This window comes from Mytilus edulis, chromosome 12, assembly GCF_963676685.1.
Source record: "Mytilus edulis chromosome 12, xbMytEdul2.2, whole genome shotgun sequence".
NCBI classification, from domain to species: Eukaryota; Metazoa; Mollusca; class Bivalvia; order Mytilida; family Mytilidae; genus Mytilus; species Mytilus edulis.
The window spans coordinates 5,904,058-5,923,591 of NC_092355.1; the positions used below are offsets into that span (position 1 = coordinate 5,904,058).

General features: G+C 31.9%; 1 protein-coding gene across 2 annotated transcripts in view; it reads left to right on the forward strand.

The window, feature by feature from the left end:
- LOC139499553 (cullin-associated NEDD8-dissociated protein 1-like) overlaps nucleotides 1-19,534 on the forward strand; it is a 57,810-nt gene that overhangs the window by 30,994 nt on the left and 7,282 nt on the right. The window contains exons 14-25 of one of the 2 annotated variants that reach the window (XM_071288279.1): nucleotides 430-541; nucleotides 792-885; nucleotides 2,101-2,218; nucleotides 2,497-2,628; nucleotides 3,245-3,278; nucleotides 3,535-3,634; nucleotides 3,856-3,941; nucleotides 5,061-5,180; nucleotides 5,266-5,346; nucleotides 14,263-14,427; nucleotides 18,944-19,011; nucleotides 19,339-19,433. In XM_071288279.1, the coding sequence (XP_071144380.1) occupies nucleotides 430-541; nucleotides 792-885; nucleotides 2,101-2,218; nucleotides 2,497-2,628; nucleotides 3,245-3,278; nucleotides 3,535-3,634; nucleotides 3,856-3,941; nucleotides 5,061-5,180; nucleotides 5,266-5,346; nucleotides 14,263-14,427; nucleotides 18,944-19,011; nucleotides 19,339-19,433 (1,205 nt within the window). The other variant, XM_071288278.1, reaches the window with a different exon arrangement.

The following is a 19,534-nucleotide window of genomic DNA, read 5'->3' on the forward strand; positions in this document are numbered from 1 at the left end:
TTGCAAAATGTACTTTTATACTCAAATGACCTGACCCACCAACTTGGGTATAATTTGAAAGATAGTTTAGTTTGTCAAAATTTGAATGAAATTTAAAACTTATTTATGCTTCTCTGTCCAATATACCTTTTATCAAAATATGCTCAAATAAAAAATGACGGCAACAATATAGCCAATATGCTGACAAAGGTGTTAAACAACAATTATCAATCAATCAATCACTATATGCAAGGTAGGAATTTAAATTTGAGTTTAAAATAATATGGTTTAAAGATTTAATACAATAAATAGGATTATTGAAACATTGAAATTTCTGAATAAACAGCAATCTGTTTGATGCAAATACAGGTTTATAAAAATAATTATCAAAGATGAGCATAAAAAGGTTGGAAGTTTTATTTCATATTTCAAGATGCATTATTTTTTCAGTGATAAAAACTCCAGTTCCAACATGAAGATAGACACATTGTCTTTCCTGAACTGTATCCTAACTCACCATAGTCCTGTTGTATTTCATCCACATGTTAAAGTTTTGGTACCAGTAAGTATAAAAACTAAAGACTAAAGTAGAAATTTTATTTTAAGTTTGGTTCATTTATTTAAGGTCAGGTATATACAAATGTTATTGACAAGTATCACAGAACCATTTAGTAAGCATCAGACTATAAAAAAATACATATGTAACCTTTTTCACTTTCAAAGACATGATCCATTACAAAGTTGTCAAATTGATCTATAATTGTATAGAATGCACTTAGAAAGCAGTTGGAATCTATTTTATCTTTTTTTAGCCCATAGTACATGCAGTTGGAGATCCATTCTATAAAATAACTTCAGAAGCTTTGCTAGTAACACAGCAGCTAGTCAAGGTCATCAGACCATTAGGTTAGTAAAATAGTTGTGTTATAAGGAGGAGACTTCTGAACATGATATCCACAAATAACTGTGGTGCTGTTCATTGTTACCAAAGTTTGAGAAAGTTTTGATCTCTCACTAATAGTTATTCATATAAAAAAGAAGATGTGGTATGATTGCCATTGAGACAACTTTCCACAAGAGACGGAATGACATAAAAATCAGCAACTGTCGGTCACTGTATGGCCTTCAACAATGAGCATAGCCCATACCACATCGTCAGCTTTAAAAGGCCTTGGAATGACAAATTGAAAACAATTACGATAAAACTAACGGCCTATATAATGTACATAGAAATTAACAAAAAACAAATATGTAACACAGCAATAAATGACAACCACTGATTTACAGGCTTCTGATTTGGGACAGGTACATACATAGAGAGTGTGTCAGGTATAAACATGTTAGCAGGATTCCAACCCTCCTCGTGTATGCTTGTCCCTGATTGTTAAGGACCAAGGCAACCAGACAAGATTTTATCTTCAGACCATATGTTTTCATATGTCATATGAATTTGTACTGTGCAATGGAAATTATGATGTCACAATTACGAAAAACTCATGAGATAAGGAAATATGAATAAAAAGCGACATGGGGAATATGTTAATTAAACATCAGCATGAAAACACAAGAATAAAGACATCTAGAGTTCAACATTAGTACTGTGTTTACAATATATCAAACTCTTAAAGAAGCCATAGTCTAAAAAGTTGTGAGTCAGACTTTGTTTTAGCAAAGACTAACCCACAATGCTAAAAAATCAACTGTTGTATGTTTCTATACATGCCAGAATCATTTCAAAACTGTTAATTTTTCTCCCAAATTTCACTGATTGTAAGCTTGATTTGCTTCTTTAAGTTGCTCTAACCTGACAGAATACAATAATGATGTAACCTCAGGGAAGGTAACCTTTAAAAAAATATATTCTCTATAGTCGAAAAATAATCTAATGAATAGCATAAGGAATATGTAATGCTTTAGATCATATGAATCCTCTTTCTTGCAAAATCATTTATATATTTTGTGTCTTTTTTAAAGCTTGCTATTTTGTTTGGGGTTTGATGGCCATTAAGTGGTTTTTATATTCTTTTTCTTTTGACTTTGGTGGATATATAGGTGTCTTGTTTGGTAATGCACATCTAATAATTACTAACATGACTAATCAGCATCTATTATTTTTTCCAGATGTACAAGTGAGTTTTGATTACAAACCCTATGTAAAAGACTTATACAAATGTACACTGAACAGATTAGTGGCTGCTGATATTGATCAGGAGGTCAAGGAGAGGGCTATTTCTTGTATGTAAGTCAACATTTAATATGAAGAGTTGTGTTTGATAAAGAATAAAGATAGACACTGATTTGAGAGGAATTACCTTGTCAGGTTTTTAATGTCTTCTCCTTTTTGTATCCTCATAAACAATATTTAGTTATTTCAAGCAAAGAAATGTATATTTGAAATATAAATGATACAACAATTATTAAGGTTTAAATGACTATTTTAAACACATGAAAGATTGAAATTAAAAAATCATTCAGTGCCAAGTAAATGCAAGAATTATATACTTTTTTCCATTACAGGGGTCAAATGATTTGTAACCTTGGTGACTGTTTATCTGCAGAACTGAAGAATTGTTTACCAATATTCTTAGAGAGATTGAAGAATGAAATAACAAGATTAACAGCTGTAAAGGCTTTAACTATGATAGCAGGGTAATATAAATTTGATATTGACTTATGATAGTAGCTGCAGGCTTTCAACAGCAATGTTTTGGAAGAATTTTTAAATTAGCACTGATCAAATATATTTACTAGAGTTATTCCCCTTGGAAGTAGAAATTAAATGGAGAATGACATTGAAAGCTATTTCATGCCTTTATTTCTTTTAGGATATAGTTGAATTTGTGCATCTTTAGACATTTAAATGCAGTTCTTTCTTTTCGTTTTTAAACTGTTAATATACAAATTGGTATATTCAGAGTTTAGTATGACACCCATTATCTCTGTACTAGTATACATATTTGTTAAGGGGCCAGCTGAAGCACGCCTACGCATTCAGGAGTTTCTTGCTACATTGAAGACCCATTGGTGGACTTCAGCTGTTGTCTGCTCTATGGTCGGGTTGTTGTCGCTTTGACACATTCCCCATTTCCTTTCTCAATTTTATTTGGTATTATAACATTTATATTATAACCTTTATGGAAGTTTCTACTAAAGCCAAAAAGAAATATTTCTATATTACCTCCATTGCTCCTGTTTATTTTGGTTTTCATTTTGAATTTTCTGATGAACATTCTTTGTATAAAATTTTGAAATTATTATTTTTCAGATCTCCATTGAAAATAGATTTAAAACCTATATTAGTAAGTATGTTTAATTGTGTATAAAAAGGTACACAAACTACAAGTGAAAGGGCAGTTAAAAGAATAAAAAAAATAAAACAGTACGAATTAATTATACCTGAAGTTTCAAAGAAGAGGGGTCATATACTGTTGTATATGTCAAGCCATTAGTCACTAATCGCTTTTAAGATTATGAATCAAATACTTTATATCAAGACTTTTTACATTCATAGTCACTCAAGGAAACCAAGTTTAACACGCGTCTTTTTCTTTTCAGGATGAGGGTATACCAATCTTGGCCTCATTTTTAAGGAAAAATCAAAGAGCTTTAAAACTTAGTACATTAACATGCCTGGATGTTTTAGTAAAAAATTATGGTAAGTAAAATTTAAATACTTTTAGTACTTTTGTATAAAAAAAATCTGCTAATCATGTTTGCTGTTTAAAAGTTATAAACATGATAGATGTTGATGTTGTCAGTTATTTGCCTCTTGAGTGTATAGTGAGAAATAGTTGTATGTTTCATTCATATTTCTGTCTTCGGAAAATAATCAAAAATAATGTAAGGGATAAAGTATATTTTGTTATTTTATTTTAGGTACAGCATTATCATCTGGTATGATATATGAAGTAATGAAGGAAATGCCTATACTTATCAGTGAAAATGATCTTCATGTTTCTCAGGTAAAATCTGACTAAAACCTAAGAATACTTAATTAAGTAAATGTAATGCCTCTATCCTTGTCAGTGTAAATAATCTCCATGTTTCACAGGTAAAGGCATGTAATACTGTGATTGTCTATAATTAAGATAGAACTGTTTTGTTCCTTGATGTAACAAAGGGGACTTCTCTTCCTTATTCAGCATGGTGATATATTGATTTAATTTGGCGGAATTTTGCAATGTTTTTTAGAAGATTATAATTAGTCTTTAATACAAATTTCTAAGATCAATGACAATTTCTAATTCTAGGAAGGTTGAAGGCAATTTAAATAAATTATCATGTTTTCATACACTGATTTGCATGAGAAAATCTGTCCCTTGGAGTTCGAGTTTTAAAATTTGAACAAGCGAAGTAACTCAATTTATTTACAGCATATTTTATTACTATGAATATAATAGATTTAACGTTTTTATCTTATGAAGTAAATAGCCTCTGTTTAAACTTTCCTTACAGACTTGATGGTATCCTTGTTACAGAAATATTTAATCAAATAAAAGATGAAGCTTAAACTTCCATCTTGCATTCTTTCTTAAATGTCTTTGTTCTTAAAATTTTTACATCTTGAAAAAGAGAGTGGGAAGTACCGAGAGGAATAGTCAAACTCATAAGTTGTGAACTAAAGTGACAATACATAGCAATAGCAGGGGGAAAACAACCAAAAGACAAACAACATCATTTAAAATAAAATAAATTTAAGACTGAGATACTGTAACCCCGCCAAAAACAGGTGGGTGTACTCATAGGAAGAGTAAGCAGATTATGCCCAACATTTGAAACTCAAAATATGTAAATATTGAAGATTTTAAAAGATTTCCAGTTAACTCCTACTTGTATTTAATTTGATGGCATGGTGTTATAATACATGTACATGTATAAAATCATTGACACATTTTTTTCAGTAATTAATTGCATTATAGCCATTTCATGCTGATAGTAAGTTTGGCAAGTATCAATCATTCATTCAATTTGTAAATTGGGTTTCTACTTAGTATATGCTTCATGTTTGTTAGGAAAAAATAAGTTCATAAAAAATTAAAACATTGCCCAGTTTTATGTATCTGTATATTTGTTTTTTTCAGCTTTCCCTACATTTGTTGACCTCCATATCTAAGATACACAAGTCTTGTATGGCGACCATACCCAATGAGATATTACCACAGATCTTAGTACTGATCCAGTCCCCACTACTACAAGGAGGAGCTTTGAATGCTCTATTGGAGTTCTTCCAGGCTTTAGTAGCTACTGGACTACCTAAACTTGGTTTTAAAGATCTTCTTCAGGTAGGTATTGAATGCTTTATTGGAGTTCTTCCAGGCTTTAGTAGCTACTGAACTACCTAAACTTGGTTTTAAAGATCTTCTACAGGTAGGTATTGAATGCTCTATTGGAGTTCTTCCAGGCTTTAGTAGCTACTGGACTACCTAAACTTGGTTTTAAAGATCTGCTTCAGGTAGGTATTGAATGCTTTATTGGAGTTCTTCCAGGCTTTAGTAGCTACTGAACTACCTAAACTTGGTTTTAAAGATCTTCTACAGGTAGGTATTGAATGCTCTATTGGAGTTCTTCCAGGCTTTAGTAGCTACTGGACTACCTAAACTTGGTTTTAAAGATCTTCTACAGGTAGGTATTGAATGCTCTATTAGAGTTCTTCCAGGCTTTAGTAGCTACTGGACTACCTAAACTTGGTTTTAAAGATCTTCTACAGGTAGGTATTGAATGCTCTATTGGAGTTCTTCCAGGCTTTAGTAGCTACTGGACTACCTAAACTTGGTTTTAAAGATCATCTACAGGTAGGTATTGAATGCTTTATTAGAGTTCTTCCAGGTTTTAGTAGCTACTGGACTACCTAAACTTGGGTTTAAAGATCTTCTACAGGTAGGTATTGAATGCTCTATTGGAGTTCTTCCAGGCTTTAGTAGCTACAGGACTACCTAAACTTGGGTTTAAAGATCTTCTACAGGTAGGTATTGAATGCTCTATTGGAGTTCTTCCAGGCTTTAGTAGCTACAGGACTACCTAAACTTGGTTTTAAAGATCTGCTTCAGGTAGGTATTGAATGCTCTATTGGAGTTCTTCCAGGCTTTAGTAGCTACTGGACTACCTAAACTTGGTTTTAAAGATCTTCTTCAGGTACGTATTGAATGCTCTATTAGAGTTCTTCCAGGCTTTAGTAGCTACAGGACTACCTAAACTTGGTTTTAAAGATCTTCTACAGGTAGGTATTGAATGCTTTATTGGAGTTCATCCAGGCTTTAGTAGCTACTGGACTACCTAAACTTGGTTTTAAAGATCTGCTTCAGGTAGGTATTGAATGCTCTATTGGAGTTCTTCCAGGCTTTAGTAGCTACAGGACTACCTAAACTTGGTTTTAAAGATCTTCTACAGGTAGGTATTGAATGCTCTATTGGAGTTCTTCCAGGCTTTAGTAGCTACAGGACTACCTAAACTTGGTTTTAAAGATCTGCTTCAGGTAGGTATTGAATGCTTTACTGGAGTTCTTCCAGGCTTTAGTAGCTACAGGACTACCTAAACTTGGTTTTAAAGATCTTCTTCAGGTAGGTATTGAATGCTCTATTGGAGTTCTTCAAGGCTTTAGTAGCTACTGGACTACCTAAACTTGGTTTTAAAGATCTTCTACAGGTAGGTATTGAATGCTCTATTGGAGTTCTTCCAGGCTTTAATAGCTACTGGACTACCTAAACTTGGTTTTAAAGATCTTCTACAGGTAGGTATTGAATGCTCTATTGGAGTTCTTCCAGGCTTTAGTAGCTACTGGACTACCTAAACTTGGTTTTAAAGATCTGCTTCAGGTAGGTATTGAATGCTCTATTGGAGTTCTTCCAGGCTTTAGTAGCTACTGGACTACCTAAACTTGGTTTTAAAGATCTGCTTCAGGTAGGTATTGAATGCTCTATTGGAGTTCTTCCAGGCTTTAGTAGCTACTGGACTACCTAAACTTGGTTTTAAAGATCTTCTACAGGTAGGTATTGAATGCTTTATTGGAGTTCTTCCAGGCTTTAGTAGCTACTGGACTACCTAAACTTGGTTTTAAAGATCTTCTACAGGTAGGTATTGAATGCTTTATTGGAGTTCTTCCAGGCTTTAGTAGCTACTGGACTACCTAAACTTGGTTTTAAAGATCTTCTACAGGTAGGTATTGAATGCTTTATTAGAGTTCTTCCAGGTTTTAGTAGCTACTGGACTACCTAAACTTGGTTTTAAAGATCTTCTTCAGGTAGGAATTGAATGCTTTATTAGAGTTCTTCCAGGCTTTAGTAGCTACAGGACTACCTAAACTTGGTTTTAAAGATCTGCTTCAGGTAGGAATTGAATGCTCTATTGGAGTTCTTCCAGGCTTTAGTAGCTACTCATGGATTTTTCTAGCATTCCACAGGGTCCGGTATTCGGACCCATTCCCAACGGCAAAAACCCTACATTTTTCCCAATTTTGGCAGCAAAATTCCCAAATGATCACAAAATTCATTTCAATCTTTATTATTCATGACAGAGATGTTTATTTTATTCAACCGCTAGCTTTATGTAAAAAAATCGCCAACAAGTAATGTGTAAATCCAAGTTAAAACATATTGAATGAAAACAACATTGACAAACAATGGCTGCCATATAAAATAAATAAACAGGAAGTGTGGGAATAAACTAAAACCAGGTCAAATCCGGAAACGGACAAGTATATAAATCCGGGTTTGTCATTCAAATACAGTAAATAAAAAATGAAAAGAACCAAACATGTGACAGCTATCATAGCAACACTAAAATTGAAAACTAAAAGATATATAAAAAAGAAAATAGAAACAGGATATATTTTATACAGAACTTAAAATATATATATTTTATTTCACACTTTTTCATGTCAAAATCAAAAAAATGTAACAATCCTTTAAGAAGTTGGAACTCATTATTTTGATACTCAAATAAACTGAAATGCCATGTTGTTATATTTAAAAAACAAAGAAGGTGTAGTCCTTACTTTATTTTCACCAACAAAAAATAATTTTATGAACTAATCACACTAAAACTAACATCTGGTATATTGGTTGTTTTTCCCAATTTCATTGAAAACCGCGTTAAAAAATTCCCTAAACTGGCCAGGGTCCTTTTTCCCAAAATACCCAGATAAACCCCTGCTACTGGACTACTTAAACTTGGTTTTAAAGATCTTCTGCAGGTAGGTATTGATTGCTGAATTTTCAACCTCTTAAGATTTAACCTCTGGAGATTTTACCTCAAAGTCTGACCTTTAAATGATCTTAAACAAATTTAATATGAATTCTTATTATATGACGTGCTTCATTCTCTTTATGAATAAATCTATGCTCTAAATCCAATAAAATTTGTTTGCACATGTATATATTGACTACTACAGAATAATGAGTTTTATCAAATTGGCATGCATTTAATACATGTTGCAATATATTTCAGGGGTTTCACTTCATTTTGTTTGAAGGGGCCATTTAGAGATTTAAGCAGGCCCAAGCCTAAAAGGGGGGGTTTGGGGGGACTTGCCCCCCCAAGATTTTTTTGAAATTAGACGCAAAATCCTGCATTCTGGCGCATTCTGGGCATCAAATTATAGTTCTGAAAATGTCACTTTCACCACTAGCCCCCCCCAAGATTTAAACAAAAAGGCTGCATTCTTGGCATAAAACTATAGTTCTGAAAATGTCATTTCTACTACTCCCCCCACCCTCAAAGATTTAAAAAAAAAAATTAGAAACAAAATCCTGAATTCTGGCCATGGCATCAAATTATTATTGTTCCAAAAATGTCACTTTTACAGTACCACTGTTAATGTAGGAAACCTAAAGTTTTTCCAAGTCAAAAAAAATTAAATTATTATCTAACATCACCAAGTCAGAAAGTATAATATTGAAATAATATTGAAATATTTTCATTTTTATCACTTTAATAAGAGATTAATTATTATAATGATTGATGGATATAATTCAATGACACTTCTGTATAAAAACTTTTTATTCATGCCAAAATAAAGTCTTCTTTTTTATATTCACCAGCAACAATCGTCCTCAAAATCTGATTCATCCTCAAAGTCTGAATCATTTTCATTTTCTATAGCCATAACCTTCATGGCTTGTCTAACTTCAGACAAAACTTCCTGAGCTTCTACTATGACTGGATTTTCTTCTGTTTGTACACTTGCATCTTGTGAAATCACATTGTCATTCAGAGTTTCTTTGACTACAACACCACAAGCACCTGATATTTTATTTACTTTTGCAACTTTCCTTCTGTTTTTTGCTTTTAACCATGAGTCAACAGCTGCCTTTATTATTGTTTGACCTTCTTTGGATTCAGGTGCTGGCCCATTAATGCAGACATGCAGAATATTCTCCAGCATTGCTTCCCCTAGTCTATTCCTTAATTTTGTTTTGATATTTTTTAAAGAACTTGCTCCTCTTTCTGGCCATGCATTGGTAATTGGTATGGCAACTGCAGCCGCTGCAATAGGAATTAAACTAGGGTAGAAATTTTCAAAGGTTGGATTTCGTAGGAGCTGCAAGAGAAGCCATTCTGTTGTATTTGTAGACTTGGATGAACCATCCCTTACATCTTCTGGTATCACTGGTTTCAGTACATCATTTATATGATACTTAAAGCTTTGCCATTCACTCTGCATTTTTTCTGTTTTTCGAGTTTTAGTTTCTGGCTCATCTAGTTGATGAAAATGATCAGCAAGGATATTGATCTGAGCAATTCCATATTCTTTAAATCCTGGTTGGTTTTGTAGAGGAACACTTATCGGATCAAAAATTCCGAGTGCTGCTAGAACATCAGAACTATCTTCAAATCTTCTGGTTATGTTGTTAATAAGAGCATTTACATACTTTTCAAATAAAGATTGTAGTTCTTTTAATTCTTTATTATTAAGCTTGATCTCTGCACACATGTCAGAAAATGAGTCTATATCAGTCTGTAGAGACTGCATTGGTGTTTCTTCTTCTAACAATTTTTTCAGTTTATCTTTTGCTAAGTTTATTGAAGGCCTGATATCAGAAAAATTAAGAGAATCCTTCTGGAAGTGTTTTGAAAGATCTGCAAGAACTGGTAATATGTCTCTCATAATGTATAATGTACCTAAAAATTTAATGGATTTCATTTTCTTCATGAGCCCTGTGGCTGCAGCATCTCCCGACTGATCCAATATAGACAATGTGTGCAAAATTGCTTCATAATCTCCATGCACTGCACGCACAGATGCCTCTAGGCTCAACCATCTTGTACGACAAGCCTTTTTGAGTCTTTTGCTTACAATCTTTGTAGCTTTTTCACCCATGCTAATTTCTTTTAACTGCTTTTGAGTTTTTAGATATACTGCCATTTTCTTGGGAGAGTTTTCAAATAATTGCCATAATTGTCTCAATAAAGTCTCTATAGTCTTTATATAATTTATTGATTCATTTGAGTCTGTACAGGACAATGCCAGACGATGACAAACACAGTGCACATTGATTAATGATGGGTTTTCTGCTTTAAGAAGAGTTGCAACACCAGCACGTTTGCCTACCATTACTGCTGCACCGTCTGAAGAAAATCCTGCAAACTTTGAAACATCAAGGTCATCATCTTTGAGTTCACTGAGAATTAGCTTGGTTATTGCATCAGCATTTGCAGAGGAAAACTCACTCAAAATGTTCTGACATGATAAAAATTGAGTGCAGACAGATTCAGATGTACTATTATAATACTGTATAAATGTCATAAGATTTTCTGTAACAGAAATGTCACAAACTTCATCAGTTAAAATTCCGAATGCTGGAGACTTCTTAACATCACTAAGAAGGGATTTTTTCATAGTCTCTCCTAAAGTCATAAATATTTCAGACTGACACTCAGCAGATCTATGATTAAAATATTTTAAATCTTCAACATGAAAAATTTTCTCAATAAAATTTAGTAGTGGTAACAGTTGCCTGTTTGCAATAAAGCTTTTCATTAAGTAGTAGGCTGTTGAAAACACACCTTCAAGAACACTTGTTTCAACCTCTGATTTTTTTGTAACTTCTTGATGGAAATATGAGACTTTCTGTATCATTTCAGTTTGAAGTGCAGCTGCATGCAAAGAGCTTTTGTTGTGTGTAGTAATAGCATCAAGCTTAAATCTAATACTTGGTGTTGCTGCAAACACCTCTCTCTGGTTGTGTGGGTGTTTAATGTGGTGTTTTTTGCAAACTAAGCAGTACATTCCTTCAGTCTCAACAAAGCATAGCCACCAGTTAGAACGGTTTAGCCATTTGTGGTTAAATTTCTTGTATCCTGGAAACTTTGACAGTGTCTCTTTACTTAACCCAGTACAATAAGCATTTTTACAAATAAAACAAGAATGAAATGATTTTGATTCATCAAATAAATTTTTCAGCAATGATTTACATTCTTCATCATTCCATGGCCCAAATCTTTCTTGCACTGAGGACTTTCTCTCATTTGCAGCAGTGTCTGTACTAGCACTAGTACTAGCACTAGTAGATGTGGAATTGTCCTCATTTGCAGTATCTGTAGTTGTAGTGGAATCAACAACTGTGGGACATGTGGGAGTAGCATCATTTTGCACTGAAAAATAAAAAAAACAGTAGTCAATTTCATAATATTAAATATTGCATCTATAGCTGTTTACCTTAAAATTATTGTCCAATTTAATTGTTACAAATATTTTTGCAGATTATGTACAATAATATTAGTATAAGTGATCCAAGAATTAAAATGTAGAACTTATTCAACGTGTGAATGAACAAAATATTAATTCACAAATGTGCGTAGAACTGAACACAGTTAATTATCATTGTTTTTCTGTCAAGAAGAAGATATGTTTTTTTTTTTATGTGTGCACACATATGTTTAGCATGGAGAAATTTAAAGCGCAGACTAATAATACTAATAAGAAGAAGTGGTATGATTGCAAATGAGACACATCCCCACCAAAGACGAATGATTTGGAAGTTGGCAATGTTCTGATTTCAACAATGATCAAAACCCATGCCTATAAAAGAACATTTTAAAAATGTAAAAAATAAAATTGAAACGCTTGAACTAACTCCAATTGGAATCAGGAGGATAGTGATTTATATATACTTACAATCCCACCGTGCCTGCTTGATAATTAAAACATATATGCAGCTGCATATATGTCATAATTATTAACCACGAGGACATGACAAATGTTCACTGAATGATTTTGTAGTAATAATCATAAAGTTAGCCAGTAAACATCAAATAACATCACATGCATCTGAAAATTAACATAAAACAATTTTAACAAAACAAATATTCATTTTTTATTAAAAATAACAAAGCAAACATAACAAGCATGCAAATTCAAATAATAAACAACTAATGATACATGTTTCAATGATGGTGGAATCAGTAGCGGTCACCAGAAAAAAACATAGAACTATCACATTTCCATGTTTTAAAAAAGTGTAAAATTAGTACATGTAATACTAATATTGCATCAACCTTTGAAAAAATTAAGAAAAAATTTAACAAAGAACTTATTTGATCATCATGATGGTGTCATGCATCATAGGAGTCCAAATAATTATGACGTCTGGCAAGGCTATTTTAATTTTTTTTATGGGACACCTTCCTACGACGTTGTAGGAAGGCGTCCCAGAAAAAAAATAAAATAGTCTTGCAGACGTCATAATTATTTGGACTAGCATCAAAGAAACTTGAATAAAAAAAAACTACATTGAGCATCATAATTTATTTCTGGCTATATATTGTTGATAAAAGGTTACATGTAGTAGCAAAAACTCTGAACCTGACCCTGATGAGAGGTTAATTTTATTTAGATAGGGACTTGGGACAATAAGAAAATTATGGTGCTATTTACATTTAAAACCAGATTCTTGTCCTTCCTTTGGGGACCCCAAAAAAATTTGGACAGCACTTCCCCTGCACGCAGCAGTTTTAAATATCCCCCTTCCCATTATCCCAGTGGTATGAAAAGATGTGTAAAGAAAGAAAAAGATGAAGTGCTGGCCAGGCTCATTTATAAGAAAACATGAGCTTCCACTTCTTCTTAATTTTATTTGATAGCTTTTAAAAGGGTTACATACCTCACAACTGAAAGTATAATCACCAGAAATATATCTATGATTTGGAACGGGACCAGAAGTTCTGCCAATGCAACTTTTCAATCGATGTACCCTGCCCCCTTTTCGGATGCTCTGTAGTTGCCGGCAGATCGACGGGGCCCGTTGTAGATCAATTAAACAGTAAAGCTATAACGTCATTCAAACTGTTCCAAATCTTGTCAAAATACATAGTAATCCAAACCTTTTCTACTCTTTGGCGTGGTAGTTGTTGCAGAAGTGAAAAAATCATGTAGTGTTCTCTTCATTACTATTCATTCAATCATAACAAGATAAACACCGAACACGTGTGTCAAACAGGAAGTCTGAAATAACAGCCAATGAAAATCGTCGTTGCAACCGCATGTCGGTTTAAAATATAAACACAAATCTTCAAACTCCGTTGTCATGATTTTTAATATAAAAAGATCTTATAAACAAAAAAGGGGGATTTTTTTTTTTTTTTTAAGGACAACTGAACCGGCCGGAAATTGATTTGAACAGGTCAAAATGGCCGGCGGCCGGTTCTTAACGAAAACACTGTATTTGATTAACTTTAAAAATTTCCAACCTTTTAAATGATGCACATGTTGTTACTAATTCATTTATTATGACTGTAAGGTGTTGCACTTCGGAATTGACATACTTAACCTAGATATGACAACCGTTCATGCTGGCTGTTCAAACTCCTCCCTCTGAAAAATCACATTGTCAACCGTTTGCTTATTTACAAACAAAAAAGATAGGTTCATGGAAGAGTCTATACAAATGTTCTACACCTATGCACATCGAACATAGAAATTATCTTAATTTTCCTAATCAGAATTGAAATAATTGATGCAAGCTATACTTTTTTTTTTTAACATGGGTAGGCATTATATTTGGTCAAAAATAATCACGAATATAATGCCTCCCCAATGTTAAAACTACAATAAAGTATAGCTTGCATCAATTATTTCTTAAATAAAACATTTTGTATCTTGATGCAACAGCCTTTGTGACTACTGTAAGTATTAAATTATCAGAAATAGAATTAACCACATTACAGACTTTGATAATAAATGCTATATTCAATAAACTGAAAATTGAGATTTAGCTATTGTGTTCAATTTTCAAAATATTAATGTTTGATGAGCACTTGTTTTTACCTTGTGATTATTTTGTGTTTCAGATGTTAATAAACCCAGTGTATAACCCTACACAACAGACGTCCAGTAACATATTTGCTGTCCACCGACAAGCTTTCCATTCTATAGCTAAATCTGTAGCAGCCCTGACTGTCAAAAGTTCCTCAGACTCCACCAGTGTGGTAAACCAGTTTGTTAAAGATGTAAAGGTTGGTATATATTATCTTGTGATCAGGTTTTTGACAAAGTGTAAAGCGGTTTATTTTAGTATAGAATTCCTTCCTATGGTTTAATTTTCAAAATTTCCATGTTCTAGCCTTAGATATTAGGCATATAAGAAATTTATGTGTAGAGCATATGTCAGAAATTTGCAAAAAGAAATTCCTCTTGAAAATTGCCCACTTTTCAGTAATGTAAATAATTAAAGCAAACTGAACATTAGTTCATTATTTTCACACAGTTTTATGGTACAGTTGATGCATTTATGTTCATTGGTACCAAGACTAAGAAAATTTTACCACATTCCACATTAAATTCATGCTTTCTCTATACCAATAAAATCAATGAAAATTGATACTCCATAAAAAAATAATGACTACATTATAAACATATTCTCATTTTATTGGAAAATGACGCGTCAGTGGCATTGTTCCAATACCATTGACCAGAACAACAGGAAGTCGATTATTGCCTCCGCCTACCGCACTCGGCTTCATATTTACTATTTTACAAACTCACTGGTATCTGCTTGTATTCCGCTACACTCAAACAAAGTGTTGTAGTCGGAAGGGAACCAGTTTACATACTTTATTGTATTTACAACAAAAATGTTGACCTGTCCATAGGAAGGCTTGTATAGTCCTCGCTTTTATTCTCCAAAGTGGGGATACAGACTATATAGTACAATTAGCAAGAAATATGAGAACAAGTTCAATATTCGCGGCGAGGTGGTTTGTTTACATTCCGCCATCTTTGTTATTGATATTGTAGAGGGCGCTCTCATGATTTTTCGAACTTATAATTTTAACACATCCATATTAATAAGTTATTTCTATTTAATATCAAATTGAAAGTGATAAATATAAAAACTAAACCTTTCATTACAAATTTCTCCTTTCGGTTCAATGCATTTAGAATTTATAAACTACAAAACGTAATTGGTTATGGTTCATTCCGTTTTGGTGTTTCATACCGACTTAAATGGTTTGTATAATCTTAAGACCCTTCAAACATTAATGTGATAGGAATATTAAAGACTGTTTTACAAAAGGATAGAACTGTTTTATTTTCAAAGTCGTATTATAGTGATATCTGTCATGTACGGATTTCGACTCTCACCGGTTAATTTCTTCTTTTACGCGTGCTTTTTAAACTTCCTTTCAAAACATCGCAAAGTTCAAAATTGTTTTTACGTGAATTAAACTTATTTTAACAATCATGAAGCGTTCTAGAATCATTTTAAAGCAGTTTCTACTTCTGTTTGATGATCGAAAACAGGGTGTCTCAAGAAAATACCGCAAATGATCGCAGAGGATTTGAAATGTACAACTCAAATCGGCACCTGGTTAAATAGGCATCTAGTCAAATCGTCACCTATTTGAACTCAATTCGGCATCCAATAATATTTGTTATAAATTATAACATGGGGTAATTGTAATTGTAATCATTAATCAGCTGTTATTGATTACAATTTTTCAAGTAATCATTGTAATCATTAATCAGCCAAAAATCTGATTACATGTAATTTAATTTAATCAATTACTTTTCAAAATACCCTGTAATCCTGATTACTTTATGATTACATTCTGATTACAATGAAAAAAAATCTTAAACTGTGTTTATGGTCAATAAATGAACCTTTTTGTTATTCTTATTTAATTACTAATAATATTTAACATGTTAAGATAGTTTGGTTTACTTTTTTTTATAAAGCATGATAATTGGTTTGTATACTTCAGTAATAAATAAACTGTTACAGTATTGAAAAGTCATCAATGGCCTAAGTAAAAGATATTGTACATATATTCACAATTAAAAAATTTAAATATATATATTTGATAATAACTGTTATATTCAAGTAATAGTTTTCTTTAACCATAATTATAATCTTTTGTTAATGTTGTGATTTTTGTCAACTTTGAATTGACAGGTAGGAAACCAATTAATGTTTGTTTTTGTTGCAATTACCAATTGAGTATAGCTGTAGGACAATATATATGGTAAAAGATAAATCAGAAATGTGATCATTTATCTAATTAGCACAAAATTAATTAAAAGTTGGACAAATATCTTGTTTAAAATTAGCAAATTTTTATTTGTATGTATTTGGACTTGACATGTAAAATGCAATGATTTTTAGTACTTGTATTTTGTTTACAATTTGATTAAACTGGTAACTTTATTTCATCCATATTTTAACTTCCATAAACAGCACTTTGAAACAAATATAAATTAAAGTCTAGAATAGGTCAGAAGACAAACAGCAAACTCTTTTTATAAAGCTATATTCAATTAAAGTCAAAATAATTCAGAGATCAATGATGATAAAGTGCAATGGGTCATAACCAGTGACACAATGTTCATGGATGTATGAAGTGAACTTTTGTGGTTTATTAAATAGATGAAGTTTGAAGTTATCATTTTATAATATAGCAAACAAAATACTTTCTGAAAAATGCTATATATATATACATACAATTTTTTTTTTTATAAATTCATTGTAATCAGATGTAATCATGATTACTTTGCAAATGTAATCATTAATTTAATCAGACACTTTCAGAAATGATGTAATCATTAATTTAATTTAATCGTACAAATGGCAAAGTAATTGTAATTTAATCAATTACATTGAAAGTAATCGGACCCATCTCTGGTTATAATATTTTCTATTCAATTAATTAATAACTTTTACCAAGTACATAGTTAATGTTGTTGTGTATAAAGGTAAACAACAAAACCCTTACCCAAGCTGTTGTTTTAACAATGAGACAATTAGAAAAATAAAATGGAAAACTACGTCACAGTACCTTTCAATAAATCAAACTTTCATGCCAAATAATAGCAAATTTAAGGTGTTCTTTTTCAGGAAAGTTTAAACAGCATTAAGCCAACACTCCTGTAAAATGCTCAACTGGTTAAAAAATGCATAACAAAATATCCAATACCGTTAATTCCTAAATATACCTCATATATATAATTAAAAATACATGTTCTAGACCATATGAGTATTTGGACCGTATGCGTACGGTCCGGACTGTATACACATAATCGTACGGTCCCACCATACGCGTACGGTCGGACTGTATGAGTAGACACGTATGGTCCAGTACGAGCTAACCATTTATCACAATCTTTATTTTTAGTTTTATAAATTGTGTTCATTACAATTACTTTTAGATGGATAAATTGAACAATTGAAATTAAATATTTGTTTAATTGTATATCTGAATCCTATTTTGGTACTCTCGCCCAAGGTGACACTTACTACCACAATTAATGATATATATTTTTTACATTTACATGTTTGCAGTTCATTCATGTTCCTTTGCATATGCATTATTTTGTAAAGTTTCTAATATTCTAAAATTATCATCCCACATCATGTTAATTTTCGATATCGTAAATTTCTATGATCATAATTCAATTAATGTATTACTGATCGACATGCTAAATACAAGATATTAACAGATTTAATAAGCGTGAATTTTTGTATTTAGTTAAAAAATAAAGTTTTCATTCCAATTACAATTGGAACTTTTACATATTAATTTGAGAGTTCAGTTATGTTGATCTGTACATGAACTTTACATGCATTTGTAACTTATAAACTTGAGCAACTTCTTAACGATATTAATCAGACCGTACGCGTACGGTTCGACCGTATGAGTATTTTGAAAAAGTACGCATACAGTCCAAATACTCATACAGTCCGGAACATACACATTTAGTTGAGAAAAATAAATATATACAAAATGTACATGAACCCCCAAAAATGTGAAAGTTAATATTTTTGGACAATCCCTTCCTTAGGTATTTAACTCTTTTTGCATAAAACAAATCTTGCAACCCCTTTCTTATTTTTACTCTTTTTGCTTAAAATACTGTTAAAAATATATATTTAACATGGGTGACGAATTGAATATATCAGGTGTCGATTTAACCAGGTGCCGATTTGACTATACCGGGTGCCGATTTGAACAGGTGCCAATTTAACCAGGTGCCGGTTTGACTAGAATTCTTTGAAATTACCCGAGTTTCATAAGACCTTTGATAACAGTAACAAAAAGATTATTTAAAATTACCTAAAATTTTCTGGGAGAAGGGGGTTTCGGACTATGTACCAGTGAGAAATATACAAGCCTTTCTATGGTATTTATTTGTACAATTCAGGTAGTCTTGACCTATTCATTTGTCTTAAAAAAAAAACCCAGCCAGTTGTCATCTTCACTTCACACACACATATATACGAATATCAATTATATGCTTACGAGACATGTTGCATTGTTAAACTAATTACGGTGTGAAACATTTAAATTCATGATTATTATTGAAATAAACCCAAAATTAGTAATTTTTTTTTATATGAATAGTTTCATCTAATAACTGATGTATTTAATATTTGGGTTAATAAGATACAAACTACCTATGTGTATTTGATCAATTTTATATGTGGGCCATTCAAACATAGACCTGAGTTGTACATAATATTATTTCTCATTGTAGAATGCTAAGTCATCAGATTCAGTGAAACTGTTTTCTTTGTTGGCTTTAGGAGAAATTGGGAGACATATGTAAGTTTCTAACACAATCATTGATATTGACTTTTAAAACATGCATGAGGCTATATTTTAATTTTACAATGTTGGTTATATAAGAGAATAAGATTGTATTATCGTATATACAGACATTGATGTTTCAAATTAAGAAAAGGAATATAATTATAGTGTTACATTGCAATAGAGGATATGTTTATTTCAGTAAAGAAGAGTGTCTTAGATTTAACTTTTTACCATGTATGTAGATGTCATAGCTGATATATTTTACTATTAAATAAAAATCTGCAAGATGAACAATCATGATGTCCCAGATTTAAAAATTGTACATTGATATATTTGCAGAGATTTAAGTTCTCATGGAGAAATACAGATGGTAATTCTAGAATCATTCTCGTCCCAGAGTGAGGAGGTGAAATCTGCTGCTTCATATGCTCTCGGTAAGTTATTATGTGTCCTCTTCTACCAAGGAATATTTTAATAATATACATTGTATCTTCTTCTTGAATTTTTTTTATCAAACAACTTTGTCAATTTTTAA